At 42.7% G+C, this 25,179-nt stretch overlaps 2 protein-coding genes across 3 annotated transcripts; both read right to left on the reverse strand.

The window, feature by feature from the left end:
* Window positions 1-413: 413 nt before the first annotated feature.
* dcaf15 (DDB1 and CUL4 associated factor 15) lies at window positions 414-12,380 on the reverse strand. The gene is made up of 13 exons (XM_083764798.1): window positions 12,269-12,380; window positions 11,481-11,578; window positions 10,838-10,976; window positions 10,514-10,620; window positions 9,010-9,155; window positions 8,459-8,617; window positions 7,266-7,937; window positions 5,834-5,925; window positions 4,796-4,918; window positions 4,576-4,658; window positions 4,005-4,109; window positions 2,585-2,700; window positions 414-1,084 (listed from the first exon to the last, which is right to left on the reverse strand). The coding sequence occupies exons 1-13, from the start codon at window positions 12,362-12,364 to the stop codon at window positions 1,029-1,031; spliced, it is 1,992 nt and encodes a 663-aa protein (XP_083620924.1). The 5' UTR covers window positions 12,365-12,380; the 3' UTR covers window positions 414-1,028.
* Window positions 12,381-12,976: 596 nt separating this feature from the next.
* Window positions 12,977-24,039, reverse strand: khsrp (KH-type splicing regulatory protein). Of its 2 annotated transcripts, none has more exons than XM_083766159.1 (18): window positions 23,896-24,039; window positions 22,708-22,810; window positions 22,554-22,607; window positions 22,432-22,468; window positions 22,152-22,219; window positions 21,944-22,015; window positions 21,400-21,457; window positions 20,555-20,723; window positions 19,605-19,703; window positions 19,385-19,510; window positions 19,086-19,188; window positions 18,859-18,983; window positions 17,791-18,087; window positions 17,330-17,439; window positions 16,799-16,893; window positions 16,273-16,482; window positions 15,142-15,332; window positions 12,977-14,480 (listed from the first exon to the last, which is right to left on the reverse strand). In XM_083766159.1, the coding sequence occupies exons 1-18, from the start codon at window positions 23,983-23,985 to the stop codon at window positions 14,472-14,474; spliced, it is 2,016 nt and encodes a 671-aa protein (XP_083622285.1). In that variant the 5' UTR covers window positions 23,986-24,039; the 3' UTR covers window positions 12,977-14,471. The 2 variants fall into 2 exon arrangements, with proteins under 2 accessions (XP_083622285.1, XP_083622284.1); XM_083766158.1 differs by having other exon boundaries at window positions 21,932-22,015.
* Window positions 24,040-25,179: the final 1,140 nt, after the last annotated feature.

Below are 25,179 nucleotides of genomic sequence, written 5' to 3' on the forward strand. Positions count from 1 at the left end.
GGTGCAGCATAGTGACTGGGCAAAAAATGTTGTAATTAGAGATGTCCCGATACTGTATCGGAAAATCAAATCGGCCCTTATTTGTCATATCGGTAAATATGCCAGTCTAACCACCGATCCAACACAGGGGTAAGAGTTTGACACTATGGCAGGCAAATAAAATGTTGGGACATGTGGAGTTTGCTTTGGAGTTGCCCCAAACTGCAAGTGCACATTTGAGTGAGGAGTCTGCTATAAACACAACACGAGATATATAGCTAGATAGCTATAAACACATGAGAACACCACACTGGTATTATGTGTGTGTTGCATTCTTGCCATTAGGCATCAACCATAGATACTGTTCACAATATGCCAAAATGTCACTCCACACAGTTCAGGAAAAAGTAAACCAGAAACGGTCAAACTATTTCAACATTTTATTTTATAAAAAAATATCCCATGACCATACAGCTTGCTGGTGTGGGTAGCAATGGGTAATTGGGTCATTCTCCTCCGTGTACCTTGTATAGGACTGAACCAGTCCAGAGAAGTCCAGGTACTTTGTATAGGACTGAACCAGTCCAGAGCAGTCCAGGACCAGCAGAATCTCTGAGACCACACCTTCATATAATAAAACATGCACAATACACACACTCACCCTGACAGACACTCGTGCTCGATGAAATTCAGAGTTGCACACAGTGAAATACACAGAAGACACGCTCACACGAGTGTAACTGCACACATTTATGTATAAAAAAAACATTTGTTCAGTCCAGCTCTTGGTTGACAGACGCAGTTATGTAATACAGTACACAATTACAAAACAACTGAAAACTTGGAAAGGAAACAAATCGTCTCCAAATCTTAACTATATTTTGCTCAATCAGGTGAAATAACAAACTATCAAAATGAGAAATATTAGGTTTGCTGAAGAAAGTTACATTCTGCACTTAAGATGAGGCAGTGTATGTGTATCTTTTCTTTTCGTTCTTTTTATTTATTTTTTACTCTTATGTTATGATATTATGCAAATGATCACTCCTTCATAACACAATCCAGGTGCATCGGTCACTGTCTGCCAACACTTGCAGGGAAGAGCCTACAAATCAGAGCAAAGGGGGGGGGGGGGGGGGGGGGGGGGGGGGGGTTGAATCACACATCTTCATTATCACTACAAACCCTTCAATCAGAATGTATGTGTGTGTGTGTGTGTGTGTGTGTGTGTGTGTGTGTGTGTGTGTGACCTTTACAGTCAAAGCCAGATTACAGGTCCTTCCAACCACTCAATCTCTCTCTGTGGTACCCTAACACGTTTCCTCCTCATTGTCTGCACCATGACCACACTCCAGTTTAGGCAGCTCGCTTTGCCCTGAACTGCAATACTAGATCTAGTACACTGTTAAATCATCAGAAGCTGTCATGGCTGTTGGTGGAGCAGAGATTAGCTGCCAGTCTGGCTGGATTTTTTAGGAACATTTGTTCAAATAAAAAACCAAAATGCTTATATAAAAATATTCATTATACCAGCGATAGACATATACATAATACCAGACATGTTGCAATGGGTCGATTTACAGTGCCTAAGCCAAGAACTGAAGCAATGAAGAATACAGTCATGTACAGGGCAATGACTTTCTGGAACTCTCTACCAGTATGCATTACATAAATTAAGGGTAAAAGGCATTTTAAGAAAAGACTGAAGGACTTTTTATATATATATGGTAAATTGTAATTCTGTTTATTTTAATGTAATCTAGAGTGAATGCACGGTTGTTGCATGGTTGTTATGCTTTAATGTATTTATTTTGTGATATCTGTAATGTTGTTCTTATTTCAATTTTTGTATGTATATTATTCTGTGAGGACCCCAGGAAGAATAGCTGTTGCCAGGTGTAACAGCTAATGGGGATCCTAAATAAACTAAACTAAACTAAACAGAAACACTGTCACATATTCTTAATGGCTGCTATGTATATAAGGGAATGTACATTGCTAGGCATGACAGAATTGTTGACCTATTAGCTAAGGACATAAGTTCATATGTTTCATCATCGGCCAAAATGTATAAGCACTCACGTGTTTCAACTGCCATGTTCATGCACAATAATGAAAATGATGCCTTCTCAGATGTCACAGCTAATACACCAGATATTGTTGTTGTTGATGAGGACAGTAGAGAAGTGACCATTTCTGAAGTGGCATGTACATTTGACCAGTCTGGAAGAGGCATTACTAAGGTGCTTAAGTACCAGCTATTATACAGCTTGGCTACAAATGTAAACTACTTGTGTTCATATTTGGAAGCCTCGGTAATGTCCATAAATCAGTTGTGAGGGGCCTGCAGATTGCAGGCATGCCCAAGCCGAGAGCTAAGGCATCGGCAAAATTCTGTTCAGTGTCTGCAATAATTGCCATATATGGAGAAGGCGATGCTTTCTGTACCCGTGATCTGTATCCTGAAGCACTTGTAGAGTTTTTTCAAGTTTGCGCATCCACTATTGTTTGTGTTCAAGAACTTCTTGTAAAATGTGAATGCAAATAAAGATGTTAAATGTGTGTGTGACATTGTGTGTGTGTGTGTTTGTGTGTGTAAACTCACCTTTGTGCAGAGCTTCATTAGTCATGCGGTTGATGTAGCGGGAGCTGTTCTCAGGAACTAGCCACTTCATCACTGTATTCACACAGGACTTCCTGTAAGAACTCCAAACACTTCCACTGAGTGGGGAAGAGAGAGTGACCTTGAATTAGATTGGGCGCCTCAAAACTGAGTGGTCTCATGGGCTCCGATGCTCAACCTAATAGACCCATAGTTAAAAAATAATAGACATGGCACCGGAAATTCCCTCCCATCCACTTGCATGGAGTTGCTCACCCAGCACATATTCCCTTTTCACCCCTTCTTCCGGGTTGTAAAAGTGATGGGTGCGGCATATTTGGGTAGTAGAGGAGGCTGAACAAACAGTCAAAAAGGACACGCACATCTATACCTATAGGCATATTTGGGGCCTAGCAACATCATAAAAGAGCACCGCCGATAATGAGTACGAGCTCCATTGTATCGCTCGTTCACATGCGTGGACCCAGCTGCAGTACCAATGATCGGCCAGCATGTCAATTTGGCTTCAATTCTTCCTCGGTTGAAATTTGAATAGACCAGAATTTGGCCCTTGGGGAAAACTAATTAGGGAACCCTGGTATACACACACAGTATCAATCTCATCCAAGAAAGGCCAATAAAGAAACCAATTTAGTCTGTGCAGAAATAATTCAAATTCAATGCATTCATAATCAGCCAAGTTGCGCAGATTATGTGGGGGTCCATAATCGTATATATTTCCGCGCAAAATATGCAGGCTCAAATGATTTCTGATTTCATAACCACCCACCCCCCCCCCCCCCCCCCCCCCGTTCTTGTTGAATTCACATAAAAAGCATTGCTCCTGTGTGCGTTCTTCACAAAATTGTTGCTGTGCATAGAGCCTATCCGCTAAAGATCGTGCGTGTGCAGTCTGTGCACAGTGTCTTTGGATTTCCGATGACGTCACACACCATGGGAGCCATCGGTACTGCTACTACTGGCTAGCAACGGATACTAAAAACAGCTAGCACACTGTAAATAAATAGTATTCATTCTCGATTAATAGACATTAACGAAACCCGACAAATCCCGGGTTTGGCAAAGATAGAGTGCAGCAAAGTTGACAATAGGCATGTCACGGTGTCACCGGTAGGAGGGCACACATCCGAGTACGTTACTTGCACACCGATAGCACTGTTGTTTTTTATTTGTAATACTAGTCTATTGATGTTCCGGGGACCCCCACATGGAGTTGCACCACTCACTTCACACGGGTGTACCCTATAAAAGCACTTTAGTTCATTTTCGTGTGCCACCCATGTTCTGTGTTTTGTTAGCCCTGATGAAGACCGTATAGGTCGAAACATGTCGGTTCAATAAAGTTTTCCTCCTTTTTAACATCGAGTGTGCCCGGATCTCCGCTTTGTTCTATGGTGCTCACCTCGTTTGACCTTTGACTTCTGTGAGGTCACCGACCCCAATGGTACAACACATGCCAGTGTTAAGGTCCCAGCTGACCTGCAGGTTGGAGTGGTAAGTGTTGGGCCTGGTGACAAAGAGAATGCGTCAACACCTAGAGAGGATTGCAGAACAGAGTAATGTACCATACAGATGACCAGGGCCAAATAAAGCTATCAAGAGGTAATGGAAGACAATAGGCGTGTATTTTAACAGCGATACGATACATGGTTGACGATAGATTGCGGTTAATTTCTGGTTGTATCCGTTTGCTTGGCAACCTAGAACCATTCATACATTGGCGAAGAGCGCAATCTATCATAAACCACTGAAGGCCACATGACTGAGATCTAAGTCATCATCTGTGAAGCGTCGGTTTAGACTTGACGGAGATTTCCATCACCGGCAGTGAATTGTAAACATGAAATAATGGCAAAGTAGCAAATAAACTTAAACAATGACTGTAAATAACTCCAAATGCAGTGCAACCAAACTGTTCTCATCAACTAATCTTCTCTGTGCAAAGTGTTAAACAGTAGGGTGAGGTGAGGTACCTGCAGTGCTCCTCTTCAGAGTTGGAAAAGGCCAACAAAAGCAGGCCAATGTTGATCATCACCTTGTTGGTCTCAGGACACACCTAATACACAAACTACTTTTAATAATATATAGTGTGTACAATAGTGTGTATATGTATATATATGTACACACACACACACACACACACACACACACACACACAGAGTATAAACAGTATTTGTGTGCGTATTAGTTTACCTCCAGTATAACAACATCATAGTCGCTGAAGGAGCAGAACTGAGGGGCCCAGGCAGCATCACTCCTGATCACCTCATTTATAAGATACTCAAAGTCCAGTGTCAACTGCTCCACACACACACTCTGCAATAGATGGCAGACATCACAGCTCTCCAACATCATCCGAGACAAAATCATACATACTGTCATACAGCCTCCTAGTCCTACACAAAGAAACTACACCCGTTCCCTACTGTGAAGGGACATTTCACCCATAATATCTCTGAACCATTTTAGCCATTGTTCTACCCAATAAAAGTTCCCAGAATTAAAATTTTTATTGTCTTCGGCCTGGCGGAGATCATGTTTTGCACCCCATCCATCCATCCATCGTGTACAGCTAATCTCAGGCATTGATGGCCCCGTCGCTGCCAAACTGTGCACACACAGAGTGGACTTTTTCAGATGGGCCTGTCATAGCGCAACCATCACGCAAATCTGTACACCTCAGATAGTCATGTGATCACCACGGAGCTGTCCAAATTCCCATATTCTATCCCAATTGGCTAAGATTGGCTTCCAAAGTTAGCAGGAACAAAATTCCCACTAGGCCAAGGAACAAATGTCACTTTTCTCAAATTGGCCTGTTAAAGTGCCACTAGCAGGTCTAATTTTGGAACAAAGATTGCTGTGAAAGGCCTAAGAAGACATGGCAACCTTTTCACATTGGCCTGTTATAAACGCCACAATAACCTACCTGACCTGGCAGAGACCTGTGCTCTGAGGAGCACTTGTTCTAGTTAAAAATGTTGTGTACGCAACATTGATTTAGATTCCTAATTTCCTATAAAGAATATATGAGGTAATTTGAGACCTAAATGTTACCTGCAGTATATATATATATATCTCAATGATACTTTATTACTATATTGTTAGTATGATATAGTAGTGTGATAGTATAGCTTAGTATAGCTTGGAGCATATATGTATGACGAGACATACAGAATCAACAGTATCGTATTCCTTTAAGTGCAGAGATGTTTTGAAACAAACACACACCTGTCCGTTATGTGAACCAGTGACCAACTGCAGGTTCCTTCCCTTCAGATCTGTGACAGTGAATGGCAGCTGCACCTTATCATCCACATAACCTAGACAGACACAGAGCAACATCACCTTTTCTCAAATGGGGGTATGAGGGGGGTAAAAACATTATATAAAAAAACATTGCCAAATATATTGAATAGAAATCAGTATTTGACATTTGCCGTTTAATAACACATTGGTGTCAAAACTCAGGAAACTTGACAGTTTAAATAAGTCAGCTATTCTCAGCCGTTCCCTGCGCACAGCACCTTCTTGCTGCAGAGCATAAATTAAGCTGAGGGACTGACCCGACGACCTTTGCTGCATGTCACACCCTGTCTCTCACCTTTAAGTTGTTTCCTGTCGATCTATATTGTACTATCCAAATAAAAAAGGTCAAAATGGCCAAATATATATATATATATTTTAAAGGCACTAATCGCTTGCCTTTCACTGCATTCACTCTAATGTTATATCCATCTACTAATTCCCAAAACCTGTGGGTGTGTACTGTGCATCTGTCCAGGGCATAACGCAGACACCGTCTAGCCAATCGACTTCAAACTTGCCATGTGTGTCGCCGATGACCCAGGGATATGTTGTGCTGAGTGGGAATTCGGTTGGACCGTCTGTACCTTTCTGTCTGTGCATGGGGTGATCAACTTTGTTGGGGGATACCCATATTTGGCAATATTGAGATACAAGAACTGTGATGTCCCAGAGAACTGCCATTCATTTTTATAGCAGATAGCCTAAACGGCACCCTATCACCCACATAACCTAGACAGACACACCACCACCCTCATCATCCACAAAGCCTAGCCCTAGACGGATACAGAATAGCTAGCCTAAGACAACCTCTGATTGCCTGACTTTCTCTCCTTCTTCTTTCATATACTATATATATATATATGAAGGCTTTTCTGCCTTGTATTTATAGTACAGTGGAGATATGACAGGGCCCAGGGAAAGAGTCTGGGAATTACACGCAGCAACGATCTGTCAGGCTGGGGAATCAAATCCACATCTGGCTGTCAGGCTGCATCAGAGCCTATCATGGTACGAGCCTTAACCAGTAGGCCCATAGATATTAAAACATATAGATGCCTCATTGGTCTCTGCAGTTCGTTGGAGCGACCCGTCTGCAACAGGAGGAGGAAGTCAAGCGAAATCTTGAAGGCATGTGCCTCCGATTTGCCTACCATTCTTCCATTTTGCTTCCCCTATGCTTCGCAAGGAATCTCGGGAAAGCTTGCCAAAGCAATCACGCATCGCCGTTGCCTCCATGTTGCCTTCCGTTGAGATACAGACGGCCCGGAAGAGGCGTCTACGTTTATATGTCTATGACTAGGCCACCGGCGCCATTGCTCAGTCGTCTCCTTTCTCCCCCACACACACCCCTTACCTCCAGCATCTTGCTCTGCTGCCCCTGGCTGTGGGAGGCGGTAGTGTAGGCGGGTGTAGTTGACATAGCCTGGCTCGCTGAGACTTGCGTCTTGAGACGAGGATGAGGGTGGGGTTGGCGGGGACGAAGATGAGGACGAGGCAGCCGGCGACATCACCTGCTCCGAGTGGGGGGGCAAAGAAGCCTGGCTCCCGGCTCCTGATGTTGAAGGCTGTGGTAAACCCGTCCGCCTCCCCTCCTTCTCCCTCCTCCCTTTACAGTCCTCCTCTCCCTCGTCCTCCTTCTCCTCGACTTGTGTCTCGCCACTTGTCCCTCTGTCCTCTGGGACTCGCCCTGCATCTCTTCTCCCTGTGTCACCATCTGGTGCCCTCCTCTCTCCATCCCTCTCTGTGTCCCTTGCTCCTCCCTCTGTGTCCCTTGCTCCTCCCTGTGCCCGTCGGAAGAGGTCGGCAGCAAACTCCCTGGCCCGTGCGGCCGCCTGAGCCTGGCCAGGAGACAAGGGGGACGGCCCTGGTCTGTTGGACGGATGTCTGCCTTCGGGGGACCCCTGAGGTAGTGTGGAAGTAGAAGAGGAAGATGGAGGGGACGAGATGGAGGTGGAAGCAGAGGGTTGACCTGATGATGGAGCTGCTCTCTTGGTGTACAGTATCTGAGATGACTGGCTCTGTTCACCTGCAGGAGAAACAAAATATATACATGAGAAACTTGAATTGTAAATTATGATGGACCTGTGCACTGTGCAGTGGCCACACAGATATTGCCAATATTCACAACAACTCCTGTTGTCCTTTAAGTAGCATGTGACATGTGTCAAACTAGGAGTTTTTCATGATTCTGAATCCATTCCAAGCATTAGTTTTGCATAAAATACACTCCTTGGGCTAAAAGCAGCCCAAATGTGCCCAAAATGTGCTGACCTCATCACATTTGTCATGTCCGTTTTTAGCCCAAGGAGTGTATTTTGTGCAAAACTAATGCTTGGAATGGATTCAGAATCATGAAAACCCCTTAGTTTTACATGTCACATGCTACTTAAAGCAAAAGGAAAGTTTGACATTTTTGTATATAGGCAATATTTTAGGCCAATAAAAAAAGACTATATACCAAATTTCCCACCCGTCCACCTCGGCTGCCGGACTATTATGCAGCCTGAAGACAAGTACATCACTAATACACGTGTGCGTGTGTGTTACCCGTGCAGAGGGCGATGCCACAGGCCATCAGTGAGTAGCTGGTGTTTAACAGGATGACCTGGTCTTTTTTCAGCTGGAAGGCTGGCTGGAAGGTGGGGAAGGGGTAAACCACCTGGTACCTGCTGTTGAGCACATAGCCATGCTCCAGACACTCACCACCTGGACAGACAGCACAGAGATAGACACATTTATAACAATACTTCACTTCATGCTGACCTGTTGCTGATAACAGTAACAGGTCACATCAGGTGCCAGCTTAGTAGCCTCTGCAGCATGATGAAGTCACAAACATCTGTATTTATTAAAGGGATAATTCACTTTCAAATAAAATAAACATAAAAAAGAAAAATCACAGATCCTTCAAACATTAGAATGTCCATTCTAATGTGTGAGAGGGCCATGATTATTCCATTACTTTTACCATTTTCTTTTTTTAATGTTTATTTTATCTGAAAGTGAAAGAGTCATAATATAATGTTAAGGGTGAGTCAATGGCCATCTCAGACAATGACAACAGGTAAACAGAGATGACTGCCTAGTGTGTGGTTTACCTGTGCGTATGGTCGTGGCTGAGGGGACAGGACAGCAGCGAGAGCAGGATTTAGAAGGAGGCTTAGAAGCAATGGTGATGTAGATGTCTCTGTTGTTCTCATCGCTCATCATCAGGTGAATCAGAGGTGTGCTGGTGCTGCGTGCACTGGAGGCAGAGAGGGGCAAGCAATTATCAAAAAGGGTTTTATTTGTCACTTACTTACACCAGTAAGACGCCCTGAGGGCGAGGGCGTGTGCAGTGTGCATGCATCCGTCTGGGTGACGGCAGATTGCTGGGCGAGCACTGGCACTTTGGCATTCATTGTAAATAGAATATCTAAACACGCGAATCTTTTTACAATGCAGAAAAGAAGCCATTGAGGGTTAAAATGGGTCTTAATGCTTCCAACTAGAGTAGAATTATTAATGTTGTGTCCATGACAAAGAAAATATATGATGTGGAGACAATAAAGACTATTATCATCATTATTATTGAAGGTGGTAACAGTCCATTTGCTCAGTACAATATTTCGGGGGCATATTTAGAATGTGTGCCGGCTTGAGTATGTTCAATCTAGTTTGCAATTAATGAGGATTTAGTTGACACAATGAAATGAAATGGCGATAGTATTCCGTGTGGGGCAGACGGCCTGTCACAGCCAGATTTGAGAGAGCAGCAGCTTCGTTGTTGAGAGGAAAGCGGTAAAAGGAGACTTTCGTGGTTGTTTTCGTCTCAGATTTAGTCCGACGGAGCGTCACAGTATAACAAAAGCGACACAAAAGTAGGACCCGGAAGTAACTCTGGAGGGGGCGCTCACGTCACAACTAAAATACTGAATATGGAGCGTGTCTTGAGTGTACAGGGTTTGATGAGGTCTGATCAACATATGGAATGTCAGAACAGGTCAGCTCCATATATGGAGATCTAAGGGTGGCAGCCGGGATAGTGTCTTGAGTGTACAGGGTTTGATGAGGGCTCAGGCCTTAATTTTCGGGACTGTTGAGAACTGTCGTTTTTGCCGGCTGCCGGGCGCAGCTGCACTAATAACTTTGGGGCGGGACCGTCTAGGAAGACATCAAAGAGGAAGGACGGGTGTAGTGGGGAAGGATCAACATATGGAATGTCAGAACAGGTCAGCTCCATATATGGAGATCTAATGGTTTGAGAACAGATGTTGCTGAACGGCTCCATATATGCAGATCTAGGTGAAGATCCAGTCTTCTCCATGTATGGCTATCCAGGGTTTGATGAGGTCAGTGTCGTGATCTTAATTTATGGAGACGGCCATATATGGTGACGTTTCATGAGGCATCACAGACTGACGGCCATATATGGTGACGGACGGATCGACTGTTTTGCAGGTTTTCATAGTAATCTGCGACCTACAGTCGTAACAAGTAAAAGCAGCGAAATGTTGGTGTGAAATGTTATCTCCCTCATATTAGTTGCCAATCCACAGACACAAATAATTGCATTTTCTTTACTGGACAGTTGTTGAGTATGAAACGGGTGTTTTCTCTTACTTGAAGCCAAAGATGACAATTTTGGAGTCATCATTGGGCCACTCACACACAGTAAGATACAGGTCACTGTAGATGTCCTCCCCTGCAAATAGCCGCACATGATGGACCTGGATAGAAAGACAGGGGGAAAAAGAGAGGCAAGCATATGAGAAAAGGGACATGCCAGTAGTACTAAAATACAATTCAGCAGGACATTCTCTCTCAAGTTAGTACGTCCCCTCTGTGTTATATTTATCACACGCACTCATCTAAAAATGTTGTCTTAAGAACCCTCAAATTTGAAAGAATGCTTGAGTTCTATCTTGCAAAAATAAAATAGATTACCTGTTTAAGTCTGCTGTGCAAGTTAAACTCCCACCAATACAGATGGTAGGTATAGAAAGAGAAATCATCGTCCTCTCCCCAGTCACTGGTGTACGATAGAACGTAGCGGCCACATTTGGTAAACCCAAGAAAAATGTGTCTGGAAACAGAGGGGTGACGTTGTGCATTTTTAGTAACACAGGCACCAGGTACCACATAATAAAGACAGTCAGTGGAACAATGGTGACTACTAGCAGGCTCATAAGCACATCAAGGTAATGCTCTATGACACATGACCTTCTTGATTTATCAAATAGTTCCAATTAAACTGTTTAATGCTATACAGCAGATATTTTATGGCACTTACGCTTCTGAATTTCTGATTTCCATGCACATTATGTCAGAGAAAAAACCCACAAATTAGTTAAATTGCTCATTTGTTTTTTTATACCATACCTGAAGTTAGCAATGCTTCATGTAAGGCCAAGATAGGACCGTTATGAAGTCAAAGTAGGTCTGGCCACTCTGGGAAACCCCATGCTAATTAAATCACCCGTTCCCACTGGCATATAAAGCCAGTAATCAACTGGTATTTTCCATTAGAACACACACACACACACACACACACACACACACACACACACACACACACACACACACTTACCCTGCTCTAAGAAACTCTTCGCTGACTATGTTCTTCAAGGGGACACACACACGGGGTGGTAGTTTCCTGAAAAGGCGTTGTGAAAACTGGCCTGACAGCTGTGGAACACGTGGAAAGAGTGAGCCATGAGAGATGCACTGTAGGATGGAATGACAGTCACTGAAACCAACAACTCTGGTCAATGATATGTGGGCAATGGGCATGAGACTCTGACATCTGCATGGACACACAATATCCTTCAACAACCCTTCACAGACCAACAGTGGCATAAAACATATAGGTTTGCTGTATGTTTACTTAGAAGTCACTCAGTAACAAATGATTATGGATGAAGAAAATTCTCCAGTGGATCCGACTGGTTATCTGCAGCCTAATGTCACCAACATCCATGTCACTCGCTAGCTAAGCTTTTAAGCTAACATCAACCAGTCAGTTCTATTCAGTGTGTATGAACAGTATGATGGGTCTGCCAGCTTGGTGGCTAACAGGTTAGCTAGAAGTAGCAAACTAAGGCAACGTAGACAGAGAGCGTAATATAGTTCAAACATTCCCTGTCACTAATTAATTACCTTACTAACGGTTTGGGCGAACCCACAGTGAACTAATGGACGTTCGGACGATGGCCTTGAAGTTATATGCTGCTAATTAATTAGCCGGCTAGCCTGGCTAGCCCCAGGTAAGGACAGAAGGCTTGCAATAAGAAACTCGTACAGCAATTATTCATACTGTTCTCTCGTCTCGTCGCGTCTTTCTTACACACCGCAAAGACTTCGTCGTTTGCCCCATACCTTTCCACGCGTGAGAAGCTTGACGACATGGTCTTTATGCTTTCTTTGCGTTTTCTGTTTGTTGTCGTCCTTCTCAGATTTCGAGCTGGGCGCCATCTCCCACTCTGAAACTGTTTTCTGTCCATACATACAAGGCCCTCCCGATTGGCTCACGGTCACAATATAGCCACTCTTTCATTGGCTCGGAGGCCCGTCAATCAAACCCAAAAGGTGAGGGAGACAGGAAGTGGTCCTTAGACAAGTTTCTCCTTTATTACTATGGTTTCTCAGTGTTTGGGGTTTCTCTCCATCTTTAATTTCAATGTCTACCAATTTGATAATATATATATAAATTTGATAATATAAAACATACATTTCATTTTCTCTGGGACCCCAATCTAAATACATTTAGAGGAGTTGGTCCAATATGGTAATTTCATCCAGAATTCCATTATAGTCATACCTCTATGTATGATCTATGACATGTACTGTAGAACAACGGAAGGTTTCAGGACCCCACGTTGAGAACAAGTTTTTAAAATACATTTAACCAATTACGAACCTCATACACGATTAACAAGTCACATTAGAATAACTTTTTAACAAATCGGCACTTAAACACATTCAGCATCAAGTATCAAATTATTTCATTGAGAAGTGTTAGTTTGTTATCTAACAATTCTCAAACATGAGGTACTATGTATATGTGTAAAACAGCCAGAGGAAATACCCATTTTAATGTGGTTTTATTGTTTAAGTTTTAAAAAACAAGCAGTAAAAAAAAAACAGCATACAATAACATGACATTTAACTAAATCAAACAAGTCTTTCAACCATAAAACTGAACGGAAAGAGAGGGCCATGAGTTCTACCCAATGACATCATACACACACACAAACACACCTGACACAAAGGTCATGTTAGTGTCTTAGCCAACTTTCACACATTTTTCTATTCAGTAGCATACAGTACACATTTAACCCCTTTACAATAACAGGAAAATGAAATGCACAAGGGGTTCAAACCCTGCCGGCTCCAATCTCTTGCTACGCAACACCTTGGTAATATCTCCTCAGTGTATGTCCATTAACAAAAACAGATGGGCACAGAAATGGTGACTTTCAATACCGTGCCCACAGAAAAGCATGTTAACCCAACTTCAGTAATTCATGGCAGGAGTTGGGACACAATCATTTCTACTGTCTGCATGTGTCTGAATAAGCAAACTTGGGATTTGATTGATGGGCAGAATGTCATGAAACTCAGTGGGAATGATCAGTAGGCTGGGTTTAAGTGGTCAAAAGTACATAAGTCATATCTCAAGAACATAAAGATGAGGTTTGGTGTGTTGTATTCCGTGTGTGTCTGTCTTAACGGAATTCGGGATTCTCATAAATGTAGGTGGGAATGACTAGTAGGGTGCCCTAAAGAGAACAAGGCGTTTCATAGCAAGAGATGTCGATGTGGGCAGAGCTTGCACCCCAGATGCGTTTCATTGATTATTTTCCGTACCTGAGACATGATCGATTATGTCATTTTGACCCAAAAGGTAATTATCTCTGGGGGGCATCCTATTGATCATTCCCACCCATCATTCCATTAGTTCCGTTCACAGACGGAACCACTTTCAATATCCTGCCATGCGCATTGCTGATGGGAGGGTAAAAGTCTGAAATTTTAGCAGGTACAAAATATCTGCACCGTAAACACTGGGAATGTCCGAACAGAATTGTTGGATAATAATTAAAAAGAAGACTTTTTTAAAAACAAAGTAAAAAAAGAAAAAAGAAAAAAAGTATTTTACAAACTTTTAGTAGTGCTGCTAAACAATACCAGTACTAGCTTGTTGAGTGTGAGTGTAAAAGTTATTTTCTTCACAAAGAAAAATAAAAAATAATTGTTCAATTCATCCAAGCAATTACACCAATAACTTTGGGTTAGATGGGACTGGAGTAGAGTCAAGCACGTTTGATGCCTTGCTCCTTTTTTTGAATTCTTGCAGAAAACTTCCACCTCTTCAATACTGATACAGAAAGAAATGGAGGACAAGGGAAAGCACATTGTAGATGCCAGGATGGTTGAATAAAATGAAGGTTCAGTGGCGATCCAAAAGAGGAAAAAAAAAAAACCTTTACAGAACAGAAAGTCATGATGGAAGCGTGAGTCCAGAGAACCATCATAGTCCTTAAAATAGATCATCCAAATGAAAGACAATCTCTCCGATTCACTGGCCCTGTAATAAATGACAGGACAGACATGTTGTAAATTACACAGATTGTTTCAAGGTAGCAATTTGATTGTTGAAATAGCCATCTAGCCGAGTTTGATGGAACACCTAATCAAAACAAAAACCGAACTGCTCTCCCGAGAGGGTTGCTAGACTAGCGATTTCTTTGGACATGTTCGGTCGTAGTGGCTGCAAAATGAAAAAGATATTTTTTTACGGGTCACCATTGCGTAATCGCAATATTACACTCGAGGGTGTGATTTACCGTCAATGCCATGCCTGCGTTACTGCAGGAACGAGCCAATAGGCAAGGTCTGTAGTGCTCTGCATGGGAAATCATGCATGTTTTAAATATGTTCATATAGTCATCGGGTAGAAACTTTGTTTTTATAGCGCCCTACTTTGTCATATCACATCGTAACACAAAAGTAGCTCACAACACAGTACAATGGGGCGTCGTGAGGCTCTGTGATCGGTTAAATTTGCAAGTGAAAATTAAGTGTGGCAAGTCGGTGGACATTTATAAATATTCAACCAATGAATATATAATCTATTAAACAAGTTTGTGACTAAATAATATCTACAATGGCGTTTTTTTTAATGAAGACCGTTTGAGATATGAAGTTTCCACTCAACACTACAGCGACGATATTGAGGGCTGTCCTACCTGATGACCCTGCTGTGGAGTGGCAGCCTGTCCCGGGGCCTGGCCTGCCTGTCCATAGTAGGCGGCCTGCTGTCTGTAGTACTCTGCCCAGGCAGCGCTGTAGTCCGGCTGGCCCCCGGCTGGGGCTGCACCGCCCGCTGTTGCAGCTGTTCCTGGAGCCGCCGTTGCTGCTGCTGCTCCACCAGGCTGGGCTGGACAGAGAATAGAAAATACATGAGAACAGGACAACTAAAATACAAAAGGCACTCATTCATTCCATTATGCTCTGAAATATCTCAACCACAATTGGAAACCAGTTATCGCTCTTCGAGACACGAGGGGCTTAACCTTCAAAGAGATAACCCATATACCCATCTAGATAGCAAGGGATGTCTATGTATGGCTCGCATGGTATCTTCAGCGGATTCCGTCATTCTTCCGGGTCCTTGGAAACACCCAACCACTAGCTTTACAGAGGTTAAGGTTAGGCCGTCAATCACAGCGACTGACCAATCACAGCGCACCATCTACTCAAACATGCTAGCCTATGTATGGGTTAAATGATTTGTCAGCTCTTCGATCTAGGTACTTTGTATATCTCTGCTGTCGGGAACAAACCACTCAACTCCAAAATGTTCATTTTTCAAAAAACCTTATATTTAGAAAATATTTGAAGCAATACTGCATCAAAGTTGGTGTTGTGACTTTATATATTGTCAAATACTTGCATGAGAGGGGAGAGGTAGTGGAGGTAGTTTCAGCAGACAGTTTGAGGGTCCAATGGAGTTAAAGTTTTGTCTGAAGCACTTTAATACTTTCCATTGGTTCGATATTCTTTTAACCAACACACAAATGTAAAGGGTGTTCAATAACATTGATTTATGGAACAAAAACCTCAATGGAGTTAAGTGGTTTCCTCATCGCCATATGAACCTGTGTTTTAACAAAATGCTTGATTTCATTTAAGTGCAATCAGTCTAATCCTCCAAGGATAATGACCAAATTGCACCATGTCTGATATTATGCATCTTTGATATGACGTTTCATGCCTTCCTGGACTATTGTAATGGTTTTGCAAGACCAGTGTGTGTCCGGCGGAAACCTCGTATGAATCTGATCTCAGGTCAGAATGGGTTAACAGATCAGACTTACTCATGCCCATTTTCTTGTAGTATTCCTCCCAGGCTTTAGTATAGTCTGGCTGACCACCAGCCGCCTGCGCTGCATGGCCCTGGTGGTCCCCTGGCGCTGCTGCTGCAGGAGCTCCAGGAGCCTGGCCTGGCATAGCACCCCCTGGCTGCTGACCATAGTATTGCGCATAGTATGCTGCCCAAGCTGCATTTGGGTCTGCTGCCGCCTTATCTGGGAGGGGAGGAAAAGACAAATTAAGAAGAGTAGATGACGCCAAAGAAAGCCACAAAAACCCCCGGAATCTTATAGTTTTAGCCAATTGCTCGAGTACCATGACATTTCATTTAAAATTCCTACTGTACGGGAAAATAGTCATGTTGATAACTATTCTGTATTACACTTTGCACAGAATGCCCACAACAATAGTATCATGTAAAAAAACAAACATACAATGTCTGATTATCTATGATTATCACAATCATTTATTTGCAATAAGTTTGCAGCTCTTTTGGAAATACGAGTCAAGTGGGAAAAACAATGTACTCACTGGGATCGTGTGGTGCTGGAGCTTGCCACTGTGGTTGGTAAGTATTTCCCCAGCCTTGTGGAGAGTATTGGTGACCACCAGGTGGTGCACCACCGCTATAAAGAGGAAAGGATTGAAGGAGAGATGGTGAAGGATAAGAATTTCATGCCCATTTTGGGCAACCCCTTTGTGTTTTAAACATGTTATAATTTAGCTATTGAAAAATAGCAGATCTACAAGCTCGTAGCGCGCCACTCGGTGGCGTGCTACGAGCTTGTAGGTCTGCTATTTTCGAAAAATCGTGAAAATATTTATTTCAGAAAACTGGAGGATTTAGAAGATTTTTTTTTTAAATTTCGAGGTCAGGCCTAAATGGGTTAATTACTTGTACGTCTCTTTTTTCCCCAGGCAGCTATTTTACTTGTAGACCAGTCTAGAGTTAGAATAGTATCACACTTGTTTGTAACCATTTCACAATGTAAATAATTGTTGCTTGTAATGGCATGTGCTGAAGTCATTGGAACTTTACTGTTCATCGGTGCTTGTACTTACTGTGGAGGTCCTCCAGGAGGTCCTGCATTGTATGGATTGGGATTATAGGGGCCCATGGGACCCCCTGGTCCCCCTGGACCAGGACCCGGACCCACTGGACACAAGGGAGCCTAAGACCAAAGCAACGAGATGAGCCACGGATTCATATTTACATTTTTCCTGATCACTTCAGGAGCTTAACTCATGTATGCCGATTCATGATGTAATAATTTATGCAAATGTGGAACTGAAGAGAGGGAGGAATTATACAAAGTAGGGAGATAACTATGACATCACAAGTAGCGACAAATCAGTTGGCCTGTTGTGAGACCACTGTACATAAAAGCCCAAATATGAGAAAGCCTGAAACCCAAAATTGGGTATTAGGTGAACGGGGTGAAAGAAAAAAGGAGAAAAGTTGAATTTCATGTTGTAGGACCTTTAAATCCCACTGCGTTTCCCATATCCATGCATGCGTTTACCTCTATCTTCTCTTCTATAAGCTGCTTGGCGTGGTCGATCTGTTGCGGGGACCCACGGATAGTGAACAGCTTGAAGTTGGGGTCACCATTAGGCGGTGGCTGACGAGAGATCTCTACAAATGCACCCGTCTGTTGGTTGATGGACTTGACATTCTCCCCGCCTCTGCCAATTACGAGGCCGCATTTGTGAGCAGGGATAGAGAAGGTCATCTCTCCTCCCGGTGGGCCCCAGTTCCCTGGGCCCCTCCCTCGACCTCGTCCACCGGGTGACATGTCACCGGGTGGCCCTGGGGGACCCTGGGATAGAACCATTAGATCAGGATTAGGTGCAGCCTGGGAATCTTCAATAGCCAATTAGAAATTACATTTTTCAGATTGAGACTTGCGGTCTAAACTTGGAACAACCTTATTGTTGAGATGCTGGCCACATCTTAAGAAAAAACTAAAAGATTACACTGCATACTAGCTAGTAGTTCTAGTGTGCAGCCAGAGGTCTTCGTCAGGACATGATAAATTTATGCGACATTTGTAGCATATCAGACTGCCCATAGTTTTGCAATCAATGGCCCTAGACACGGTTGTGCGTGGTTATTCATTTAGATTTGCATGACCAGATCAGAGAGGTCATAAGCAGCACACAATATTTCAAAACCAAAATATAGTTTCGTTTTTTTATTTTCTTCCACAGACTCTACTAGATTAGATTAGTACCGCTTAACACATCTTGTGCCCAAGACGTCTGTGGACGTCTTTGGTATTACCGCATGTGCTGTGCCCAAGACATTTGTGGATGTCTTTGAAAGAATATATACCGTATATATTTATTTTTTTGCCATTGAAAATGCATTGGGCGTTTAAGTTACATAACTCAGAAACTATAAAACATCACAAAGAAAAAAGTTCCAGCATGTGTCTCCACAGAATTATAAGTGTGAATGGCGTTTCTAGGTGAAAGTGATCTTTTGAAAGTTTTGCGTGGGCACACAAAGTGAAGGACACCAAGCCTCTTGTAATGGTATGGGTTTACATCAGGTGAACCATCTACTGCTATATACACATTATACTAACCCCCTGGCCACCTTCCTCTCGTACACGTATGCTCTGTAGCAGTTCATTGATGATGGAGGCAGCATGTGCACATCTGTCTGGAGGACCCATAATGTTGGCGATCTTTTCAGGGCCTTGACCATCATCTGTAAGGAATTTGAGACAATTAAGGTACCGGTAATAGAAATTAACGACAAGAGACGGTAGAAGATTAATAATTTCAATATTAAACTGTCGAGAAGACTAACCGGGTTTGAATTGTATCTTGACTCCAGCATCATTCTGGATCTTCTTGATCATTTCTCCATTTCGACCAATTACAACTCCCACAGAGTGTCGGGGTACAGGTACCTATAGGGACAGCACCCAGTCACAGTCACGTGACCCCAACAGTTAAAATGCAATTCTCAAGGTTCATCACGTATTCACCAGTCAGGACTTCTAAAATATTTGATCACTTTCAGGAGCATGCATTGTAATGCAATCTACTCCATGTGAGCCTTTTAGATTTAAATTCCATTGACAAACATGCATACATCTAGCTTACCTCTATGCCGCCGCCACCACCGCCACCTCCACCTCCCCCTCCCATCCTAGATCCAAATTCATTCCTATCGCCAAAGTTGCCATGGTCCCTCTCTCGTAGAATGTCATTCACCATGTCCATTGCTTGCTGCAAAAACAGCACGACAAAGATAAGTCAGTAAGGGAATAAAGACTAAAAACTAAATCGGACACTCCCGTTTCCTTCGTATAATTTGTTGTACCTGCACTTTGTATGGATCTCCAATGATGCGTAGGGGTTTGTCGATGTTGGGTGGCTGGGAGGCATCTTGAATCAGAATCATCTTTACTCCAGCGCGCTCCTGTAAAGTAGCAGCGATGGGTATATTAAGATTACAGACATTAACTAAATTGTCTCCAGCCAATGTACTTGAAAGTAAAAAATCAATACAATTTTAAATACATTACAAAATCAGTTCAAACAACCTGTTTTGGGTCTAGCACAATGGTTCCCAAACCTTTTTGGCCATGGACCCCACCCTTTAAATATAAATTGCATACGCTATATAGACATATATTTCATATTTATCCACATATATGCACATAATATGAACCTGGTATGGCATATATATGCAGCATAGGCTATATTCTGCATATACTTGCCATATAGGCAAAATATATTTAAAACATAGCACCACCATTAGCCTTTTCATGTCACGCACCCCCTAGAAGGCGCTCACTTTAAGCATTAAAGTATGAGGTATAAAGTACAGCAGCCTTGTGTTCCTAAAACAGAAAGATTTGGTATTGGGTAAGACTGACGTTATGTATCTTTCAGGACCTTTCACTGCTTTGTCTCAACCATTACTATATGGCTCTGGTCTCAGATATTTTGACATTCCGTTTTATTTATTTTTATGTTGCCACTACTGTTGGAGCAGCCATAAACTACACAGGTTCATCCCGACGTTCTGGGCATCTTTGTAATGTTAGTAAAAAGTAGGTAAAAGAGTAACATTTGAGGCAGACTAACATCAGTCACTTTTCCATTCACTGTAGTAGAAGGTGCGGGGAAAACCGCAGATATGTCGTCTCCGCCTACAGGAAATACGTTGCCTGTGACCATGAGCCCCTTTTCTGAATCGGTCTATACGTGACAGCAAGTCACCTCATGATTTGTTAAGGTCATCGTAAGCAACCCCGTTATTGTCACCTGCAGCTGTTTAATGGTCTCTCCTCCCTTGCCAATGATGAGACCAGCCTTGCCAGCAGGGATCATCATCTCCTGCATGGACCGTGGCTGCCCATTGGATGAATCTTGGAAAGTGGGTGGAGTGCCACGTCCTCTAGATACTATCTCATCCAGAAACCTTTTGGCTTGTCTGGGAGGAAATGGAATCAAAAGGGAGAGAAGAATTAAGGAAAATAAAGAATGAACAACATTTTATCAAACAATTTGATATCAATAAGAAAACAACAAAAGAGCAGATCTATAAGCTCACGTGGTGCATCGGTTACTTTTTTATCCCAGATGCCATCTAGTCATGATCACAATAGATGCATGACCGCTTTAAATAGGTAGATTAATGAATTCGACCAAATTATTATAATGCATTTTAAAACAACCTTCAGCTGAATGAATTACAGTAAAATCTTAACATTTTGCAGAACATTTTATACAGTAGGAAATACTAGAGCTGATCTTTAAAGATTTTTTTGGCTTCAAACTATTTGGATCAGCTTTAATGAACACAGCCTATTGACATACTCTCCATGAGCACAGTTAGAGTTTGTATGCATTAGCACCACGGTTCTTAAAGTGGGGTCCGGGGACTCCCAGGGGTCCTTGAGGGAGTTCCAGGGGGTCCCCAGCTAAATTATAGTTAGGAATCAAATGGACCCTTATGGGTCTGTAACTCTGAGTTAAATGAACTTTCATTTTACAATATACATTTTGGGAACAACTGCATTAGCAGACACCAATACAGATTCTACTGATGCATCCATAAGAAAAAGAAACTATGTGTGTTCAATTTGAGTGTGATGAAGAAAACTTACAGTATGGCATCAGCACTGCCTGTGAGAGAGACACATCTCTCTGGGAGACCCCCACTGTCTAGGAGAAGAAATACATACTAAATTTAATCCAAGCGTTTGTCTTGTTGGAATACTCACTCAGCAGAACACTTGATCAGACATATATACAAGCAAAATATAATATACAGTATATACAAGCACAAAAACAAACAATACAGAAAATGTAATGGTAAAACTTCAGCGTAAGCATGGAAAGTTAACATTTCTTTTTTAACTGTCCAATTCATTTGGCCATTCAAATGCAGCTTCCTTCTTTATGGTTCAGTAGCATGCTAGTCTGGAACTACACATTTTTTGAGAATTTGAGATAGCAAGCAGGCTGGTTCTCAATGCACTGCATCCTTTTGTAGCATGATTAAGTCATAAAACATTCAATAAAAGTCCTGCCTATGTAACCATGTAAAGACATAAACAATTGACCCATTATTCACAGTAGCTGGTGCATACATTAATCACATACACAAAAGTAAGTTTTAAGGAATAGTTAACTCACCACAAAACTCACCTGGTGCAATCTGGACCTTGCAACCTGAATCCTGTTGAATCTTATTTATCTGCTCTCCCCCTCGACCAATGACTGAAGACACCACAAGGAACTGGTTAGGCTTTAGACACGTGTGAACTCGTACGCGAGTGAAACACTACTTACAGCTAATGTCATGAGAAAGTACATGTGGTCAAAGAATGTGTGTGCAGTCTGTGCGTGTACTCACTGAGACCAACCATGCCGTCAGGCACCCGGTACTCTTCAGTGACAGTCATGTTGGGAGGTCTGCCTCCACTGCAAAGACAGGGATTGAGAAAAGATTCATTGGGGCATGAGTACCTCATGCCAGAGTTTTTAATTGGGCACCATTATCCTATATGTTACCCACGTTCAACGTGGTATTCCTATTTTGAGACAGTCAATGACCTACAAGCTCCCAACACATTGTGAGCTTGTAGTTCAGCAATAGAGTAGATTTCTGAAAGTGAGTATAGTTGGTAGTGTACCTCTGTTGTGAAAGGGCAGCAAGCTGAGCTTCAATTGCTGGAAGGGAAGTAGAATCCGTTAGTGATGAAAACTTTGGACATTTGAGTGTATTCTAGTAATGGTGGGGGTGCATTTAACCTACACAATGCAGAATCTCTGTCACTCTGTGATGCTAACTTCTTAGCGTCTGGCTGATCTGGAAAAAAAGAGAGAAAAAAAAAGGAAACATGTAGATAAATGTATTGTTATTTCTAAACGTGAGCAACATTGTCTTAATGTCATCTACATTTCCAAACCTGCATCTTCAAGCGATCGTTTCTGTGCCGTGAATGCGTAACTCTCAGTGCCTCCATTATTGCTCATTTGCGGGACAGCATCTCCACCTATTTTTGCTGCAATCTGAAACAAGAGAAACCAACATTTGTAATATACAATTCACAATGAATGACTTATGAGACTTTAATTCATCCATCTAATATCAGCAGGATCAGAGAGAGACTTACTAAACCAATTGAATTATCTTAAGTTATAAGCAGAGAGCAGAGCTCATGACGAGCAGTAGTTATAAGATAAACCCTTTAATTCAGAATTCAGCTGAACTATACATAGATAAAGTGGATCATCATCATTGGTGAATTGCTTCTGGTCAAAATCAACAGATCTTATCTTAATGACTAAGGATGAAAAATCAAGCCCTTAACCACAGTAAAATCTGAAAGGGCTTTAAGCATTTGGATTTGTTTCACCATTAAAGTAAGTGCACATTAATCCCAGGCTGTTGTAATACTACCTGGCTGGCTGGCATCACCTTGGTCCTTGGTACTACTGATCATTTAGATTTAGACGACATACGATCAAATTAAATCCGCTGGGAGTGTTTATCGAGTTAAATGGTGTGTTAAGAGCGCGTATAACATGGTAGTAATCGACATTGATATAATCTCGCTAGTTGATTAATGATCCAAAAAATTGGTTTGTAATATCCAATCTGCGTGAGATGTGGGTCAGGTTAGATGTTTTGCCGTAATCGTGACCATAACTGATTTACCTTACCGAACCTAGGCTATATGCGTTTTAATTTGTGATAATTGCCAACTACAGTAAAACAAAAACAATATTTAGCGGTTAAGATTCGATATAGAACATTGCTGTTTACAGCATAAAGCGAACACTGCACCGCGACTTCGTGGCCGTCGCTTCGGCTAAGTGCCATGCTAACCTTGGGGCCTTGCGACCATTGCGACTAGTATCGAGCTAGCCAACTAAGATTGTGCTAACGCTACTTGGTTAGCTAACGCGCTAGCGGCGCTACTAGTGTCTAGGCGCGTCGAGCGTGCTGGGCAGGCAAAGCTAGTACTTGGCGATGGATGATGTGTATAGTAAACCCAACCAAGCCGAGCCAGCCAACCAGCTAGGCTAGCTTCCATTCACCGAGTGCGACTCAATCTTCCATCATGAACCGACAATAACCATTTGGCGTTTACCTGTCTGGCTCGCTGCACAGCATCCGCAAAGGCATCCTTCTTGATCCCAGCACCGGCCCCGTTAGTTGCTAAAGCGCCGTACTCAGACATGCTGCTGTGTGCGGAGGGACGGGAGAAGAGCAGCACGGGGGGCTAAAGCTAACTGCTAGCTAGTAGCTGCCGACCGCTCGAGATGCGCAGAAGCGGGAAAGACGAGAAAGGCAATAAAGTGGAACCGCCAGCAGGGGGGAGGGGTCTGCACTCTGCACTGCGGGCAGCTTCTTCGGCGTACGACGGGGTCGATCGCCAAAACAGCCGCTCTACAATCTCATCTCTGTATCGCTCATCATCTCTGTATCAAGGGTATCATAAATATGCTATCATCACTCTCTGGTCTGGTAACTGGTATCACTGTGTAGTCAGTCAGTGGTGGCTGGTGCTAGACTAAGAGGTACTGAGTAACAGATGTTTTACCCCTATGGCTCTGGTTTTACCCATAGGGGTTTTTACCCAAGAAAAAGTATCAATAGGCTAGTAGAATATTTATTGAGTGGTGCAACCACTCCTATAGACAGCTGTGTGTGTGTGTGTGTGTGTGTGTGTGTGTGTGTGTGTGTGTGTGTGTGTGTGTGTGTGTGTGTGTGTGTGTGTGTGTGTGTGTGTGTGTGTCTGGGTGCAGCACGAAAATAGCGTTATATAGCGTTTCTTCATCACCACCAAGTGTCACTGTTGCACAGCCTAACACTAAGAGACACACACAGGCCAGGTAGGAGGGCTTGTACAGTACAGTACAGTACAGTACAGTACAGTACAGTACAGTACAGTACAGTACAGTACAGTACAGTACAGACAAGTAGAGTACAGCACCACTCACTCTTTTTGTATTTGATAGCCTATTTGATTTTATATTTGATTTTATATTATATTTATATTGACAAAGTATTAGCATGATCATAATATACCTGAAGTGCCAAACGTAAATGTATTTATTATACATAATGGCCCATATTATCTTTATCTAAAACAAAAAATACATCGCATGGATGCACCTGGGACGTATCCTCAGTGATGTATCCCAAGGTCATCAGGGTTTCGGGTCTCCCAACATCATACCCCTCACTCAGGTGACCCACCCGGGTTGATCAAGTCCCGACTTACGTCAAAGTATAGCTACTACTCTGCCGGGACTGGGAGGTACCATTCTGGCTCGTGGAAGAACTAGGCTCTGTGGGTTGACTCCTGTCCGGGCCCCTCCTACGTCTCACCAGGACCACTCCTGCTCTCACCAGATCCAGCCCCTGTGCG

This window comes from Protomyctophum parallelum, assembly GCF_964188405.1.
Source record: "Protomyctophum parallelum genome assembly, chromosome: 5".
Classification (NCBI taxonomy): domain Eukaryota; kingdom Metazoa; phylum Chordata; class Actinopteri; order Myctophiformes; family Myctophidae; genus Protomyctophum; species Protomyctophum parallelum.

What these genes read in the sequence shown, in the direction of transcription:
- dcaf15 (XM_083764798.1), bottom strand. Translation starts at nt 12,364, where the DNA reads ATGGCGCCCAGCTCGAAATCTGAGAAGGACGACAACAAACAGAAAACG. An exon ending in AGCAGAGCAAGATGCTGGAG is followed by an intron (nt 5,926 to 7,265) that starts GTAAGGGGTGTG and finishes GTGTCTGTCTAG; the next exon opens with GTTATGTGGATGATAAGGTG. An exon ending in TCTGAAGAGGAGCACTGCAG is followed by an intron (nt 4,110 to 4,575) that starts GTACCTCACCTC and finishes CTTTGTCACCAG; the next exon opens with GCCCAACACTTACCACTCCA.
- khsrp (XM_083766158.1), bottom strand. Translation starts at nt 23,985, where the DNA reads ATGTCTGAGTACGGCGCTTTAGCAACTAACGGGGCCGGTGCTGGGATC. An exon ending in TGCACCAGGTGAGTTTTGTG is followed by an intron (nt 21,458 to 21,931) that starts GTGAGTTAACTA and finishes TTCTTCTCCTAG; the next exon opens with ACAGTGGGGGTCTCCCAGAG. An exon ending in GTGGTGGCGGCGGCATAGAG is followed by an intron (nt 19,189 to 19,384) that starts GTAAGCTAGATG and finishes CTGTCCCTATAG; the next exon opens with GTACCTGTACCCCGACACTC.